This window comes from Ruditapes philippinarum, unplaced genomic scaffold (assembly GCF_026571515.1).
Source record: "Ruditapes philippinarum isolate M1 unplaced genomic scaffold, ASM2657151v2 ctg7388_1_1_1_1, whole genome shotgun sequence".
Lineage (NCBI taxonomy): Eukaryota > Metazoa > Mollusca > Bivalvia > Venerida > Veneridae > Ruditapes > Ruditapes philippinarum.
In genome coordinates this window covers 82,987-100,557 of record NW_026863121.1, presented here as the reverse complement: position 1 = coordinate 100,557, position 17,571 = coordinate 82,987, and the positions used below count along the sequence as shown (strand labels likewise).

The window sequence follows — 17,571 nt, the reverse complement described above, 5'->3', positions numbered from 1 at the left end:
GCCTTCACTTTCGCAAGGAACTGAAACTTCTGTACATGCCAGAGCAGAGGTACAGTGCGACCGTAATGATCAATCACAACGAAAGTGACCTGCGCCGTCCGGGAATCGAACCCGGGTCGCCCGATTCACAGTCCAACGCTCTACCTATTGAGCTAACCGGACGGCTATTAACCAGTAATGTTCTTGTGATATGCTTATATACAATGTATGCACCTACATGTATATAAAAACTGAAAGCATTACTTTTTCAATATACAACCTATACCCCAGCAAAATGTTAAAACTAATGAGAAGGGACGTGAATGATGTCAGCCAACAATATAACTATCATGACACCAACATGACTTTTACGATGACGCTCATGCAATTAAGCGCCATATTGACGCCTGGTCACTCCCGCGTGAACGCCCAATTAACGACCAATATGCATTTCAACTTGACCTACATGCATATTAATATATGCACGACCAGGTTAATGTTAGACAAGACAACTTATGTTTTGTACTCAATTCGCACTAACAGGTCTGTTTATTACATAATTATTGTCCCGATAAATCATATTTTTATTAAATAATTGATTAAATATTGATATAAGTGTCTTTTTAATTCATATACGCATTCTTTGCGTTTTCGCTATGTAACGAAGGCATGAGAAAATCAGTTGTGACTAATAACTAAATAACTGTTTTAATGCGATTTTGGAAACTAGTTTCCGGATCATTAAGATATATTTTTAATGTGAGATATCGTTCGATCTTAAAATTATCGCATGAAACCTTTCGTGTGAAAATGTCCTCTTTTCAAAAAATCAAGAAATACATCGAAAATTAACACTACAATGCCTTATACACAGCAAATTCTTTAAGCACAAACATTTCAACAATTCGCACTTTCGCGCCAGTTACAGCCACAATCATGTTTACCCCTTACCTGCTGGAACCGAACGAGGTTTGCGAGACTGTAAACTCATGGTACCTCATTATTTATATGCGGAATAACGAGGACATATTCAAGTCATATTGCAAATATTCTGTTCTCATTGTTTTTACTTTCAAATGAAATATATTAAACATGTAGAATTAAAAGCAGAGAAGGCTCATGCAGGTCAAGGATTAGAATCTAATTTAACGATGCTAAAATTCAATGTTTAAATTCTGTTAATTTCTTTAATGTCTTGATGTTTTTTTAAATAGTCTATTATTATAGTACATTAGAATAAGAACACACAGAAGTTAGCGGCTTTATCATGTAAAATAGCTATATTTAATCAAGAAGTAATAAATTTAATCACAATTATCCAAATGAATTACGATCTCCCATTTCGCATGCATGCTTGCTGTAAATATTTCATGGACAGATGTTGAGTTGAAAAAGATCGATGTTTGTGAAATGTATATGTGAAGCTGACGCACAGAAAACACGTGATCGCGAAAAATACTGTAGAAAAAACGTTAAATAAACCTGGGAATGACGGTACGAAAATATTGATGTTTAACACATTTAACAATTATGATATACTTGCAATAAGGGACCCATTGTGCCTCAAAAATGCCCCCCACCCCCACCTCCCAGAAAGACCTAAAAACTCTATTTTTGGGGTATCTTGTAACAGCTTCCAAAAACTCATTTGCCAGATGGATGGATTATGTTTTACTTCTTTAGCCTTGTTGGCAATAAATATGTGTATAATCATAGTGAATAAGTATTTTGCATGTCAAAATACTACTTCGTTTACATTGCACTACCTTTACGACACATAACTGCACATAATTACATTCAACATATCTTTTTAAGTTATGAATCATCTCATATGCTTTAAACAGTTAAATCCATTACTATCAAACATAACCAAACACATGTTTGACATTTCTAAAGAATTTAAAAAATACGGATTACTGATGCATAATGTACCTTTAAATTATGTAGATAATATCTGCTGAACTAGATCTGCTAACAACACCTATGAGAAAAATATCAAAGAAAACTGCAAGTGAAATTCATGTAGTAAAAAAAATCTCACTGAACTTACGTCACTTGAAAAAATACTTATTTAACATAAAACAGTAAACAAGAAAGATGAAAAAATATCGTTTACTTTTTACTTTTTTACCTTTTTTTCCCTCTATGGCAATTATATAGTATGTTAAAATCGCGTGGGAATATATCTATGCCGTGCATTGGAGCAGATAGTAAAATGTGAGGACATACATAGTATCAATTAATCAAAAAAATAAATAAAAAGAATAACTTGGGAAATAACACATATTAACTTATCATAATACCATTGAACAGGAGATGGAGAAAAAAGTTTCATAAAAATTAAAACATAGAAATAAAGTATAAATGAGAAAATAAGTCAATACAACTCTCATATCGGTGTAAAAATTAGCAATGACACCTGATGATCGTGTTTTATATGTTTATAAAACACGATATTAGATTTTAACTGATCAAAATATTTACCTATATAGTTTGACTTATATATATAAACTGTCTGAAGTTGATTTAATTAACCACTTAAAAATGATAATGACATAGTTACGTTAACAACAGAAACAAAAAACAAGTTACCTTGTCTATATCTTGTTATTCCACTGTAACCGATAATTTCTGAATAATTAATACTTTCATCTAAATGCTCTATTAAGTTTCACTTTTATCCATTTAGAAGCCGATAAATTAGTCTCAGTCTTTTTATTCTGAATAATTATTATTCTCACAAGTCGCCACACGGAAGTTATGGTCCAAAAAATATGATCAAACAATTTTTATACTTGTTATATTAGTATCATGTTTTCAATCGATATGTACATTCACACTTTAGTCCATTCAGATAAGACTACTGTAAATAGTTGGCCTTAAGTCAAATTAGTCATTACTATGAACCAATATATATCCCGGCATACAACCTACATACAACCTGCTTGTTTATTAAGCCAATGTTAAGTCCCTTCTCTCAGCCTTTTACCCGATATTGTAGAATTAAGTAAAAAGATATCCGATTTTGTATGCCATACACTACGCATTGATCGATATAACGGGCAAAATCACGAACGATTGTCACTATTAATAGCTTTTTTTCTCATTTACGGATTTGCTGACCATTCAGCACTGGTTATCTTAGACTATAGTACATGTTATAACTTATTTTCCATTTTAACCGATAAAGTAACCAATGTTTCATTGAGACTTTAAAGATGTCATTGTATATATGTAACTGCTCTTTTTCAATAAATAAAAAGCCCCTGTAAAATAAGATTGTTCGGTAGGTCTATATGCGTACTTCAATCAATAACGCTAGAAATCAAACTTATACAGTAAACCATTGATAGAAGAGGTGCATACAAAACAAAGTATTGTTACTCACTTAGAAAAAAAATCGATACAGTATTTCAAAAGCTTTACAAAAATTTGAACTGATAAAAATTTAAAATCCGTATTGATTTTCGTCGTGATAAATATTAGTTTCACGGAGTAATCATTATCTATTTTATCAAAATAGCTGTTCGTCCAACGTTGGGCTAAAGAATTTGGCAGATATTGTATTAAAAGAAATTTTAAGAGATATTTAAGATCAAGGTCTCGTGTTTATATATATTTGATACAGGACACGTACGGATGTCATTGTTTGAAATTTGTATAAGCGTCACAGAGTCTTAAACCTTTTCAGTAAAAAAAAGACGAATTTTGTGTACATTTGAATAAAATAATAATCATTTTTTAATAAAAGCGTATTGTGACTCTACAATACAGTCGGAAATCTGTATGTGATTAAGTTTAATCAAGTTTGATAACTCCACAGAGTCTGGTAGCTTTAACATTTAAATGCACACTATGTATTAGAAATGACTACAGATTTTTCCTCTCAAGAAAGGGCAAGAATGTCTTTTATTATGTCTTTAGAAAATGAATGGTAGATGGTGATCGCGTTAAGGAAGTTGTGCTGAATGTAAAATAACTTGTCAAAAAGAAGAAAAATGTAAACGACTCATATATTAAAATACTTTATCACTATCATTTACAAATAACCAACAAGTAAAAGGAGCAGAACAAAGGGCAGGGTTATAGCCAGTGAGTACAATTTTGTGAACTGCCACGGTACATAGCTCTCTCGGAAAATTAGAAATAACATTTTTTTATATATATTTTTTTTTTTTGGGGGGGGGGGCTTAATGGACCTTTAAGAAAACTTCTTTTGATTGTTTTGTTTTGTAAATATCATATTATGTAATTTCCAGTATGAAAAGTAGTCTAGGATAAATTAAATAAACATGCAAAAATAATAAACAAGGTGCACTTTATCCCCATATTACATCTGTCAGTTACAATTTACAAGGTAAATAAGAAGTGCATCACATATAACGCAATGTAAATGTGTGTATACATTTTATCTGCTCATTAATTTGAATGTCAGTAATGCGGTCACCTATACAAAAACCTGGACTTTCAATCAAAGCTAACAACATTTGACTCTACCATCAATCTTATATGTTGCTTATAGCTAAACCATGTACATATACTGGTGTAAATTCTAAATTCTAACATTTCCAAATATAAAAAGTACTTGGTTTACATGGTAACATTTCTTATAAAATATGCGACCTAGATTTTCCCTGGCATGAATCAATGTAGTATACGTGTCTGTTTAAAATGAGAATGTATCTAATTCAAAGGGATTCAAAACGTTATATGTAAAGTGCTAACATTAAAAAATGCATTAGAAAGTCATAAAAGCAGGTGTGTGGTGTGACCAAGTGGTGAAACTACCAGAATATGAATCCAATGATAGCGAGTTCGATCCCTCGTTTCTGTAACTAAATATAGAAAAAGTTTTTCGTGTGAAACTTCAAAATCGGATGCATTACATCAATGCAAGTTTAGAAATAACAAATGATTACTTCTGGAACGGAAAATTCTTTGACTCATTTTGCACTATAATTACGACTCGGCTATTATCAATAATACGAAGACTTACGTAAAGTGCCGAAAAAGTTGCTATTGAAATACCATGACTAAAAGTGCAAAATTGCCTATATGGATTTCTTTTAGTTTTAGCTAAGTGCATAAAGGTGCTAGCAGGCCTGGTGGTATAACATTGCAGACAATTTTAGATAGATATATAGAGATATCTAGAGATATGTAAATCTCTTTACTTTTGACAAGCATTCCTTTACACTATAAATAATCTTCTGTAATCGTCTTATATTATATACGTATACTTATTAGTCTCGTTGGTATAATATTCATTAAAAATAGCCCTAAATAAATTCTCCTTCATCAATACGGCATTACAAAGCTTTCTTTTAAACGAGAGCTGAAAATGTCATTATTACTTTGTATTTGAATAGTTCTGAGTTTTCATTATATATAATATACATAAATAACTTTCATATATATATACATATATATTAATAAAAAAAATGATTAAAAATACGATAGCTTACAGTTTTCCTGATTTCCTTTTCTTGTATTAAACTGTAATCTAAGAAAAATGTATATTAGGTAATTCAGTATCCCTGGTAACACCCACAAATATTGTTTCGTTTATTTAACAGAAATATTCCCTTGTGCACACCTGTTATTGGTATAAATTCATATCATCATTTATTTACAAACACCCGTTATACCACTAACTGATTTAGTTCCTATATTTACATTATATCAGCTGTTAAGGAACCGGTAGCTGACCACTAAAACTGATAGTTCATTGTTTGCACGTACCATCTTCACCCCGGATACTTGGACCAATTTTACTAACCACTTAAAAGGTTACCTCGTCCATAAAAAAATCAAAATGTCCGTTTCAACTTACCAACCACCCCATTATAAACATATATAAAGTTCAAAACAAGAAAGCAAATTCAAAAGTAATGCTTTAAGGGGCTATTCAATAGTACAACTACTCAATTATGGGTAGATAAAAGTCCCTTCAAACGCAAAAGTCCGGCCTGATGCACATCATTACATTAAGATTTTCTTCATTTTTATTGTCCGAAAAATAGACACTAATGTATAACTATGCCGTGATAAAAGTTCAAAAACATTCTTCAATTCCTATCCTTGTAAATGCAAATATGAAGTAAATAATTAATTAAACAAAATATAACATTACCTTATTCTTGAATTTCACGAAATAAATCCATATATCTTTATAAATAATCCACAAGATTTAATGATACACCGCGGATTAGATTCCTCCATGCTCCATACTATTTAAACAGTTTAATGATTTTCTTTTAATGATATGCAAGAAGTCAGTCAGTGTTACTGAATATCATTAAAACTTACGGTAATAGAATGTACTAACGTGCAACAAGTATGTCCCCCGTGAGAAGTTTACATTGCGGCGGTATTTGGTAGTATACGGGAACGCTACGCACGATTGCCTTGGGGGTACGAGTAATAATGTTAATGATATCAATAAAACTGCGCTTGTTAGTGATGAAACTGAGGCTGACACAAACGTTACTGATAACGTCGGCAGCCTGACAATTAATGTTACCTGGAGCATAGAAAAAACGGAATAAAACTGAACAAATAACAATGAGTTAAAGTAATAAAAATTGATAAGGGTCGTCTTTGTCAGTTAACATTTACTTCCGGTACAGTAAACGTACCGTAATTGTTATTTGTGTCATTTTAAAACATACAAAAAAGATAAATGGACATAGGTGAGGTTGTTTAAACGGAATGTTTTGCAAATTTCAGTAAACACTTTATTTTTATTTGTATGAATATTCTACAGAACGATATATAGTCATGTAATATGGATTTTCAATTATACCATTTACTTCATAAATGTATAACATTTATTCTTTTGTAAACCATATATAACAGATTCACTTAATGAAACAATTGAACAATATTTTATCGTGATTGTATTCCTCATGTAACATAACTTTATTCTGTAAATGATACATCAAAATCTTTTCTAGTTACAACAACAACAACAACAACAACAGAAGGAAAAGAAGGAAATGAAGAAAGAAAGAAAGAAAGATAGATAGAAAGAAAGAAACGAACAAGCATTTATTCTAAGTATTATTAAGAAAATCTGAAATCTATTTTTATAACCACTAGAAAAAAATAACAACTTGAAAATGTTCACATTCATAAATGAAAGTTGCTTAAGGACAACTTTATATCACTGTCTTTATTAATGACGCGTCCCATTTCCCTGTCAACCTTGCTATTTTTAACATGTTTTATATTTAGACAGTATCTGAAATAATGATCAGCAATAAAACAATAAAGGCGTGCGAGTTTTTTTTTTATAATTTAATAACTTGTCTTTATATTATCATGTTCATTAAAGACTGTCCTTTTGGCGACTGGGAAAATCATTAAGCAGAATACATGGTTTTAAACAGTCCTTTTAATATGGTATATAATTAATGATATCAAAACATTGAATAATTAATAATTCAAATAATTGTGACTGACTATTTATCATGTATGGACAGTAGTTTGTATAAAAACTGCCCTAAGGAAGTAATACGTGCTGTGCTTATCAAGCTCTTCAGATGTTGTAGCTATTAAAGGTGACAAGGCCGGATACTTTTTGATATTTAAAACCCTCCGCAATTTAAGAGTTTTTGTCACTGATATCTTTCCTACAAGTTAACTGTCACATTCACCACGCCGCAAGGAGTATAGAAATGAACGAAATTTTAAATGAAATATAAACAGTCTTATTCAAAACAAACTAATATCTTGTCCAATTCGCACGATTTTTCCAATTAAGATAAGAGTTATGCAAATAAAAGTTCTTTAACGAGAAAGATTTTTTTAACTGAATGAAAATATATTTATAAATGAATATAAGTGGTAGTCGTGGTTAAAATTAAAAAGAAACACTAAATCTTACCTATTCCACCAAGAATGCAATCATTCAAATGTTTAATGACTTTGGCCGCTTATAGTAGTATTTCCCTCTACAAATGCCATCTTATTGCGCGTCTTATATCCTCAAAGTACTAATTTTAACAGAATTTCTATTTGCCTTTTCTACAGATAATAACTAATTTCCATTTCATTCATTTATAACATAGCTTATTACTCTTCTAAAATTGTTAACACAGAGACAGTGTTTACTAATTTTAGGTATAATAATACAGAGACATTAGCTTTCAACCACGACAGAACAGTAACTAATAGGTAGTATCATGTTAAGTTAGAAATTTAAGAAGAACAGGAAACAAAAGCCCGTATTGATTATGAATGTTATAGTTTTTTGATGACTATCAAACTGAAGATAATGACTTTAAACAATGAAAATAGGCCGTCAAGGAAATACGTATTTTAGTCAAATATTTGTGTTCTGAATACCTATGAATTATTCGTTTGCCTGTATTTACTATTTATGATGTGAATATCAGCATTCAGGCTTGTCGGACAGTATTATCATGTATAGTATGTCTGGCTGTTAGAAAATACGGTCTCAGAAGACGGTGACAGGTAGACAGACGGACGAACGGACGGACACTTATTCATTATGACTGTAAGCAATCAGTAAAGAGAAGCAAGAACTGTTTTAGTGTGTGTCGGATGTCCGTTTAATATCTTTTGATTAAACACGTGGTTAATTTGATTTTATGTCTATATAATTTTGAAAGCATATTGATTTCAGATGTCTTTGAAGTGGCTATTTATTGCCATATAACAGGTTGTTGTTGGCTCACTTAAAGAAAATTTCTTACATATTCGCTACGTTATCAAACGGTTTATTGGATCGAAAATACATTAAAACCGAATAAAATATTAAACGTATATATAAAATGTGTTTACAAGAAACTTCATAGCTCTAATACATCTTATTACAAAACTAAAACAAAGCGCAGATCATTTAAGAAGGTTGTTTTTGGTATACGTGTATATGTATTTCAGTTTTGTTTAAGGTGATCCATTCCTGGGAGATACGGAGGAAATGACTTAACTGTCGTTTCAGACGTTTTGAATAAAATTTCGATTACATGTATTATTGGATTCACCAACAACCAATTGTTTTACACGTGTAATACTAAAACCAAAAACTTTGAAATTGAGTATGCCAAATTAAATTGAGATGTCATATTAAGATTTCCACTGCGACGGGGCAATTTACGCCCAAGATTAGTAAATTTATGAGTGGCTATCATACAGTACATATATTTTAGACTGTAAATGACACCGACGATGATTTCTCCGTTGATGTGAAAGAAAAAATATTTTTGAGATCTAGACACTTGAACTTACTTTACTTTCATTTGTCTGAACAAAAACTTTACATCAAAATGATATAAACCAGAGTACATCTGAAATAATTGTGTGAACATTACATACTTATGACGTAACACGTGACCCATAGAAAGGCGCAAAGGCACATGAAACGTGCAAATAAGGGCCATAACTCTATCAAGTGATTGTGAAGATCGGGCTCAACTTGCGTTGTTTCAGAGACATATAAATACATTTAGACGTCTCTGGTTGTTTTAAACAACATTTTGACATACTTGTTATAAATGCAGTCATTGAAATCCTTTAAATGTTATTTTGCGGATACAGACGGACGATAACGCCATACCATGCTACCTTTTTGGGATATGGTGTCTTCGGGCGCATAAAATGTATTTTGAACCATTCTTTAAAAGAAAACGTCTGAAACATGTGGAAACGGCGTATAAAGTTACATAATACTTTTTTAACATAATACTTTTTTATGATTAACTGAATTATTGAAATAACTTTGAACCCATCCTCACGATGGTGATTACTAATAGATATATTGGCCTTTCTTTTTTTTTTTACAGATATCAATCGGGTTACTCAAAGGTTTATTGTGAAATGCTTTTTACTATAGAATTTATGATCAATAATGGATTTCAAAGCCTAGGTGTAGGCTAGTTTTATCAATATATGGGTCATATAACTCTGACTGAGTCACTTCTTATTATTGAGAAATTATAATGTTTAACATAAATACAATTCTTTACAAAATAGTACAATCGGCTTAATTGCGAAAAGTCGATTTATTCCATTTCAGCTGTAAAGTTATGCCACAAAATAGATTGCCTACTCAATAGGTTTTACGTTTTAATTTAAAACGAGGCCATACTTATAGAAAATAGTTTGACAAAGAATGTATTTAATGTTTAACCCACATCTGTCTTACAGGTCTCAAAAAGCGAATGAAAACTCTTCAAATTGATATTTACATATACATTTCACTTATGCATTTTGATTGAAATTATTAGTAAAATCAATTTTTGAAAAAAGAAGTTTGCTATTTCTTATGATAAGCTCCGTCACAAAAAACAGTTTCTTTACATGAAAAATTAAAATATTATTACATACTAATTTTGTCTGACATCACCTTAATAATATTTTATCATGTATATAATTATATATGAATCATGTACTTTTTGAGGTATCACAAATATTGTTATATTTGCCATATTTTAGGTCTTATTGTTGCCATATTAACTAATTTTTTCAACTTAGGAAGAAAAAAAAAGATGTGCATTCTATCCAGACTGCCATCTACCCATATTTCAAGTTTCATCAAAATATTTTTAGTACCTTCTGAGTTATCATGGGATCAAGTTTTATGAGCAGACGAACAGACAGACAGACGGACGAACTGATGAACGGACGGACGAACAGACGAACGTAGGGTAAACTTAAAGTTCCCTCCGGATTAACCGGATTAATATGACTTGAACATAAAAACGTCCAAGTCGCCAAATACATTTACATTTAATTAAGGCAATATATAGTACAATATCAAAATTTCTCATTAAGTATATATCTAAAAGTCTTACATCAAACAGCACCGCCCTACCTTTTAAGACTGATGGAAGTGGGCGCTGGTCTGATAACGGCGTAATATGGAAACAGAAAAACGTTCACAGTTCACGCCCCTAAAACCCCCGTTATCTTATGATAAATGTCATAAACCATTTGATATTAATACACTTAATAATTACATTAATTACAAACCTAGATATGAGGCTATTTTCATTACATTTAGACGTTTGATGGGGAAATTAATTGGACTGTAGCTACTATTTACGGAATAATTAACTCTGTTTATTCATCTTGTTTGAAAACAAGTAGTTACAGTATATAAATATGTTCATTATATGGTATGGTGGATGATGATTTAAGTAACGTATGGTCAGTCACCGAGACATCATGTCCGTGACTCACCACGTTCTGTTTTTCAGTATTTCAGTATATCAGTTATTTCAGTATACATGTATCAATTCCGATAACGCTTTATTATTAATGGAAAGAAAGAAAAATGTAAACATTTTTATGTTCAATGAACATCATTTGTTCGAAGGCAAACTTCCCTTTTTTCAAGCTTTCACAGAAAACATTTAAGAATAAAATGAATAAGGTGCGATACCACGAATCTTTTGTCAACCGGCTTCAAATACAATTATATATCGTATATATGCGACTTGGAGTCTTTCATCGCCGAAGAATGGATTTTTAACAGGTACAAGAGTAATTAAGAAAGTAAATGTAAATAGTTTACGCATATCTATTACTATACATATCTACAAGAAACAATAACATAGCGCCCGTCTCATGGGCCAATAAGTCACCAGAAATCATATAATTATTACAAATAACATTATATGATAGGTATTATGTACTTACACATATATTATGGTTTGTTTTTCGAATACCAATTTGTGTCTTACTGCCAAACTTAAAAAGAACTGATTGCAAAAGCCACAATTAGATAAAACTAATGTTTCTTGGTAAAAGAGTAGCATAGTTGGGGTATTAGATAGAGGATATTTTGTTTGTTTTGCATGTAAGATTGAAATATAATTTCACTGAGTGAACACCAGATGCAATATTTTCACGAGTGGCGTAGCCACGAGTGAAAATATAATAGCTGGTGTTCACGAATGAAATATATTTCAATCTTATATGTAAAACAAATAAATTTTCTTTTTATTTAATGCTTTTTAAGTGAGTTTAAGTATCTGATTACTGATTTTGCCGCGTAACGTCGCGCATTCTACTTTGTGACGTCATTTCATCATGGCGTCACGTCATCAATTTTGAAATATAGTTCTGTTAAATTTCTCTAATTTTGATACATTTTTTAACATGATGTATGATGACATCGACTTTCTTTTCCTAAAGAAACAAAATTTACGTATGACGGCATTTATTTCTGTCTGTTATTCCATTTAGTTATGATTTTCTTTTCATCCGCATTCAGATATAGTCCGGCTACAGTGAAAATTATATTTTATAAATTTCACTAGTGGTTTATCGGAATATAATCATCTGATATATTACAATTAAACATCGGAAAGCATGAAATAAGTGTATATAATTGACAATGTTTCAAAAGTCATTTAAAACTTTACATTATTGAAAACTTTATCATATTAGATATGACGCCTAATAAAAAGGGGCGACAATCCTTATATAAAATTCACTAAGTTTATACGAATTATCTTTCCATTAAGTACTCGTATAAGGTTTGTTTATTGTATTAAAAATGATTTTTACCGATATTTTTCTTCAGTCTTAAGACATGACATTGTGACTTATCGCATTCTGGGCAGTTATATTTGATAATGGAAACAAATTTTAAGACCAAATACTGAATTATTATTAGTAGTACTGAAGCATTATAAAAAGATTTGTCGGTCTGTCGGAGAATTGACACATCTGGAAAAATACAATTTCCATAGAGACACGTGTACACAATAATTCTTTTTATCGTTTGCTTCTATATCCCAACTACACAATATCAAATTTGGTTTTACGGCCAATGGTACTTAATACACCGTCTTACAAGCTTACTTATTTACTCATTAATCACGGCGATGTTGCAAGTCTCATAGGATCGTTTGTATAATAATAAGCTAGCAAACTTTAATAAAAACACCTTATACATGTTCAGTTTTATTGTTTGCTGTTTCGTTTCGTTTAATCTGTCAGGTGTTATCATTACAGATTTTATTGTTCATAATTTCATCTGTGAAGTCCGACACTTCCTGTCAATCATGCATGTCTAATTCCATGTTGTGTAGTATGATGTTTTATTTTATTTTGATATGTTCTGTTCTGTTCCTTAGTGATCAGAAATCAAGCCATGGAAAATTCTATCACGATGTAATGATGATTATACATTATCGGAAAGGTCACAAATGACATGTTTTTATGAGTTATGTCTTTAGTGAAAATATATTTCATTATTAAGGTATATTGCATTCAATTATTTGACTTTTGGTACAATTGTGACAAAATTTAGCGAAACGGTAATCTTATTAAGTGCAAAAAGGTGTCCTCGGTAAAACATAATGTAAACAAGGGAAACAAATGTAAAGTACATTTAGAGCGTAAATTATTTTTGTCTCCCTTTCTAAACAGTCAACGCTTTTACTATTTTATTTCCGTACAGGATATATCAAAGTCGGTATACGAAATCATTGAATCATTTATTGCGAGTTTATACAATTCAATGTGAGCACAAGCATCCACTGTATGATTTATTGCAAATATAGTAATTTCAACTTGTTTGATTTTTTGTCAACTTGTTTGAATATTTTGCTAGCAAAGGACGTTTATAAATACGTTTACACACTGTGTACATAGTAAAGATGAAACTTAACTTTATTTGACCTTTATTCAGAATATTCATATCGACCTGTATATTATAAATGCAAGGGGTGTAAGGAAATTTAATTGGTACAATTTGCAGGGTATTCCTACTGTAAAATAATTTCCCCTGCATTATAAATTGTTAATCATGCGGAAATTAGTGTAATAGTTTGAAAAGTTACCCATGCATTTATACATAACTGTCAGTAAAGATGGTGTGTTAATATATATAACGTACATGTAGTAAACCATTTGGTCTATTGCCTCAAGTAGATCTGAATTAAGTGTCTATAAAGTGGACAAGGAGTTTGTAAATATCGATTTGTGTATTGACAATAAAATGTACATGTATGTATGTAAATATTTGAAAGTTACCATCATAATAGTACGGACTTATATACTAAAGCTATAAACGGATAATTCATTACAAGGAAGTCAAGTTTGACGGTATAACAATGAAAGCCTTTAATTTATACAATTTATTCTATTTCATGATAGTGTCACACATATGCGTGTTGAATACCGTTACTTGTAAAACGAATAGTTTAAGAATAGGTGCATTCAATGTTCAAATCTTCGGAGCCAGTAAAATGAAGGAAGTAAATGTTGTCGAGGTGCTGGTAGATATCATTGTAAAGTATGATATAATCCTTATTCAAGAAATACGTGACGCATCAGGCGACGCAATCCTAAAGCTTCTGGACAAAGTGAATGAAAACAGCGGAGGAAATCCGTTTACGATGAAAATTAGTCCCCGGCTAGGGCGTAGTAATAGTAAAGAACAATACGCCTTTCTATACAGGGAGAACTCAGGCTTACAGGTGGACAGAGAATACGTGTATGATGACGGAGATGAAAACCTGAACTCAGATGGCGTAACGGTGGATACATTTGAAAGAGAGCCATACATCGTCTCATTTACGTCTACCTCGACAAAGTTAAAACGATTTGTTTTGGCCGGGTTACACATCTCGCCGTCAGAGGCAGTCAAAGAATTGCAAGCTCTAAAGAAAGTGTTTGATGACATTAAAACAAATCTAAACATTGAAGATATAATGATAATGGGAGACTTCAATGCAGACTGCAGTTATGTCCCTAATTATAAATGGGAAACAATTCTCATTAAATCTAATCCTTCTTACACATGGTGGATTGGCGACGAGTCTGATACAACCGTCGCTAATACTAATTGTGCTTATGACAGATTCATATCTGTAGGTTCTGGATTTGAAACAGGCGTGGTCAATGGCAGTGCAAAGGTTTTTAAGTTCGATACGGAATTTCAGTTGAATCAATCGTTTTCTCTTGACGTAAGCGATCATTATCCAATAGAATTTGAGCTTCAATCGGACTCGGATACAAGCAGTGCCACAAGCGACAGTTTACATTATCATCTACTTATGATAATGTTATTTTATATCATTAATCTTAACTTTTGTTAATGAACTTTGAAACTATCTATTTCTGTATGTATTTCTATATTTTTATAAATTGTGATATTACATAAATAAAGGGCTTTCACAAAAACATCGGGATCTTCTATAATCGCATCTGTACTGTCAAAATCTTCAAGGATTGTCAAGAAAAGAAACATTTCAAAAAGCAAAGTTTATTTACTTTAAAAGCAACCGTAGCAGACAATCATTTCTGTTAGGTCGTCCTTAGATTTTTACTTATTTTGAACAAAGTTATTTACTATATTCCAAACGATAGCAGCGTCACTTAACACATTAACTATACCTGAACATTCTGAAAAAAATGTAGTTGCAGAAATGATAAGCAAACATTTCTCTTGAGAGACGTTTTAATTTGAGTTTAACGTATTCTTTAATTTCTTAAGCTAGCGTGATAACAAGGGTTCATATGAGGGTTGTTGAATAAACAAAAATACTATATTTAAACTTTGGAAATCACTGCCAGATAGCTATGAATGAAATTAAAATAAATAATAGGACGACACGAGGTCTATTATTATCTATGCTAATACTGTAGATATTTAGCCGGAAATTTATAATTGTAAATCATCATAATTTGTGATAATGTACTATATATTCCCCTGTCAAAATGAGTAATGAGGTAATTCCATCATTCGAGCGATACAGAAATTGAAAACGAAAAGGATTCATCACAATTAAACCTGCAAAGCCGATAAAATTGTAACTTGAAGTTACTTGTTTGTTTATTAAGGTTATAAATTGACGAGAAATGCATAAATCAAACAAATTGCATATTTCTATGTTATATCTCAGTCAACCTTTTTGAAAAAATAAAACTTCAAATTTTACAAAACAAAATTGCCCTCATATTACAACTCACGATTGTATGAGCTTTAAACGTCTTCCATAGCTATCAGCACGATTTGCACATATTTTATTTGAGTGTAAGTAGATATTAAATACAGACAATAAAGTCAGACTCTTATAGAAAACTAATCAACATATTCAAATTTTAAATATTTTATGTGTATAAATTAATCAAAGATGAATTTTCCTAAATATACATTTTTTTACTTTTCAAGTCAGACCTTACATTATTACATCATTACATCATTACTTCAATCATTAAGTTTACATAAAATTTCAAAAATCCAAAATATTTTTTTTCTTCTTTTTAAATTTCGTATCAAAATATAATAAATTATTATTTTGAATCGAAATAAAAAGAAGGGAAATAATAATCACAATCTGAGTGACATTAGATATAACATAAACAACTATAAAATATTAACAAAGACGTGGAAACAACCTGCTACACTAATTTTAATACTTAAATAAAAAAAGTGATACCCAAGTGTCATATCATCACTTTACTAGCATTTGTAATGCTAGGATTATATGTTTTTAAAATGTATAAATATGATGATGAAAGTATAATTTCAATTCAAATATGTTAATAAAATAATACAGATGAAAGATATAACCACATATTCAATTTTGTTAATATTCACGATAATTAAATCATTAATCAATACCAAACAATACATAATTATGCAAACATATTTTTCCAGATTGGAATGGAACATTCGGAACCTTTTTGTATGGGATTATTGAAACTGTTTGTGTCCGGGTTACTTTGCACAACGTTTCAATAAAATTGACATACGTATCTTCATCTTAAGTACTGCAGGAAATTGCTCAATTCACATCATAAAGCGATTACAATAGCTCGTTTAACGCAACAGGAAAACTTAACTGGGAGAAATTCAACTGAAATGGGAACCTCAAATACCATCGAGCATGTTTCTACATGTTAGGTCTGTTTAAACTATTATTGAGCAACATTTATTCACAATTTACAGATGAAAATATTTGTTCATCAGCTTAAATTACAAGATGTTAATAAATTGTTAGTTAGTCCAAGATCAAATACTACAAGAATGTCGAACGACACATATACCCCCCTTTCTAGCCACTGACTCACATAATTGGTAATTTTATTACAGAAACTTGCCAAAAATGGGTACATGGAAGTGTTCAATTATGGAAAAATCAACGGAAACCATTTTGACATTTAAGGCCCATGTGACATTGACCTTTGACCTAATGACCCCTAAATCAATAGAGGTCATCTACTACTTATGACCAATAACTAGGTGAAATATGAAGACTTTGTGATGAATACTTTTTCAAGATAATCAGCGGAAACCCTTTTGACATTTAAGGCCCCTGTGACCTTGACCTTTGACCTAGTGACCCCAAAATCAATAGGGGTCATCTACTAGTTATGACCAATCACTATGTGAAATATGAAGACTTTGTGATACATACTTTTCAAGATAATCAGCGGAAACCATTTTGACATTTTAAGGTCCCTGTGACCTTGACCTTTGACCTAGTGACCCCAAAATCAAAAGGGGTCATCTACTAGTGATGACCAATCACTATGTGAAATATGAAGACTTTGTGATACATACTTTTCAAGATAATCAGCGGAAACCATTTTGACATTTAAGGC

At 31.0% G+C, this 17,571-nt stretch overlaps 1 protein-coding gene across 1 annotated transcript; it reads left to right on the top strand.

Moving 5' to 3' along the window:
• The first annotated feature begins 13,808 nt into the window (after positions 1-13,808).
• Positions 13,809-16,556, top strand: LOC132721199 (deoxyribonuclease-1-like). Its single transcript, XM_060705462.1, has one exon. It carries the CDS (start codon positions 14,073-14,075, stop codon positions 15,057-15,059), a length of 987 nt encoding a protein of 328 aa, XP_060561445.1. The 5' UTR covers positions 13,809-14,072; the 3' UTR covers positions 15,060-16,556.
• Positions 16,557-17,571: the final 1,015 nt, after the last annotated feature.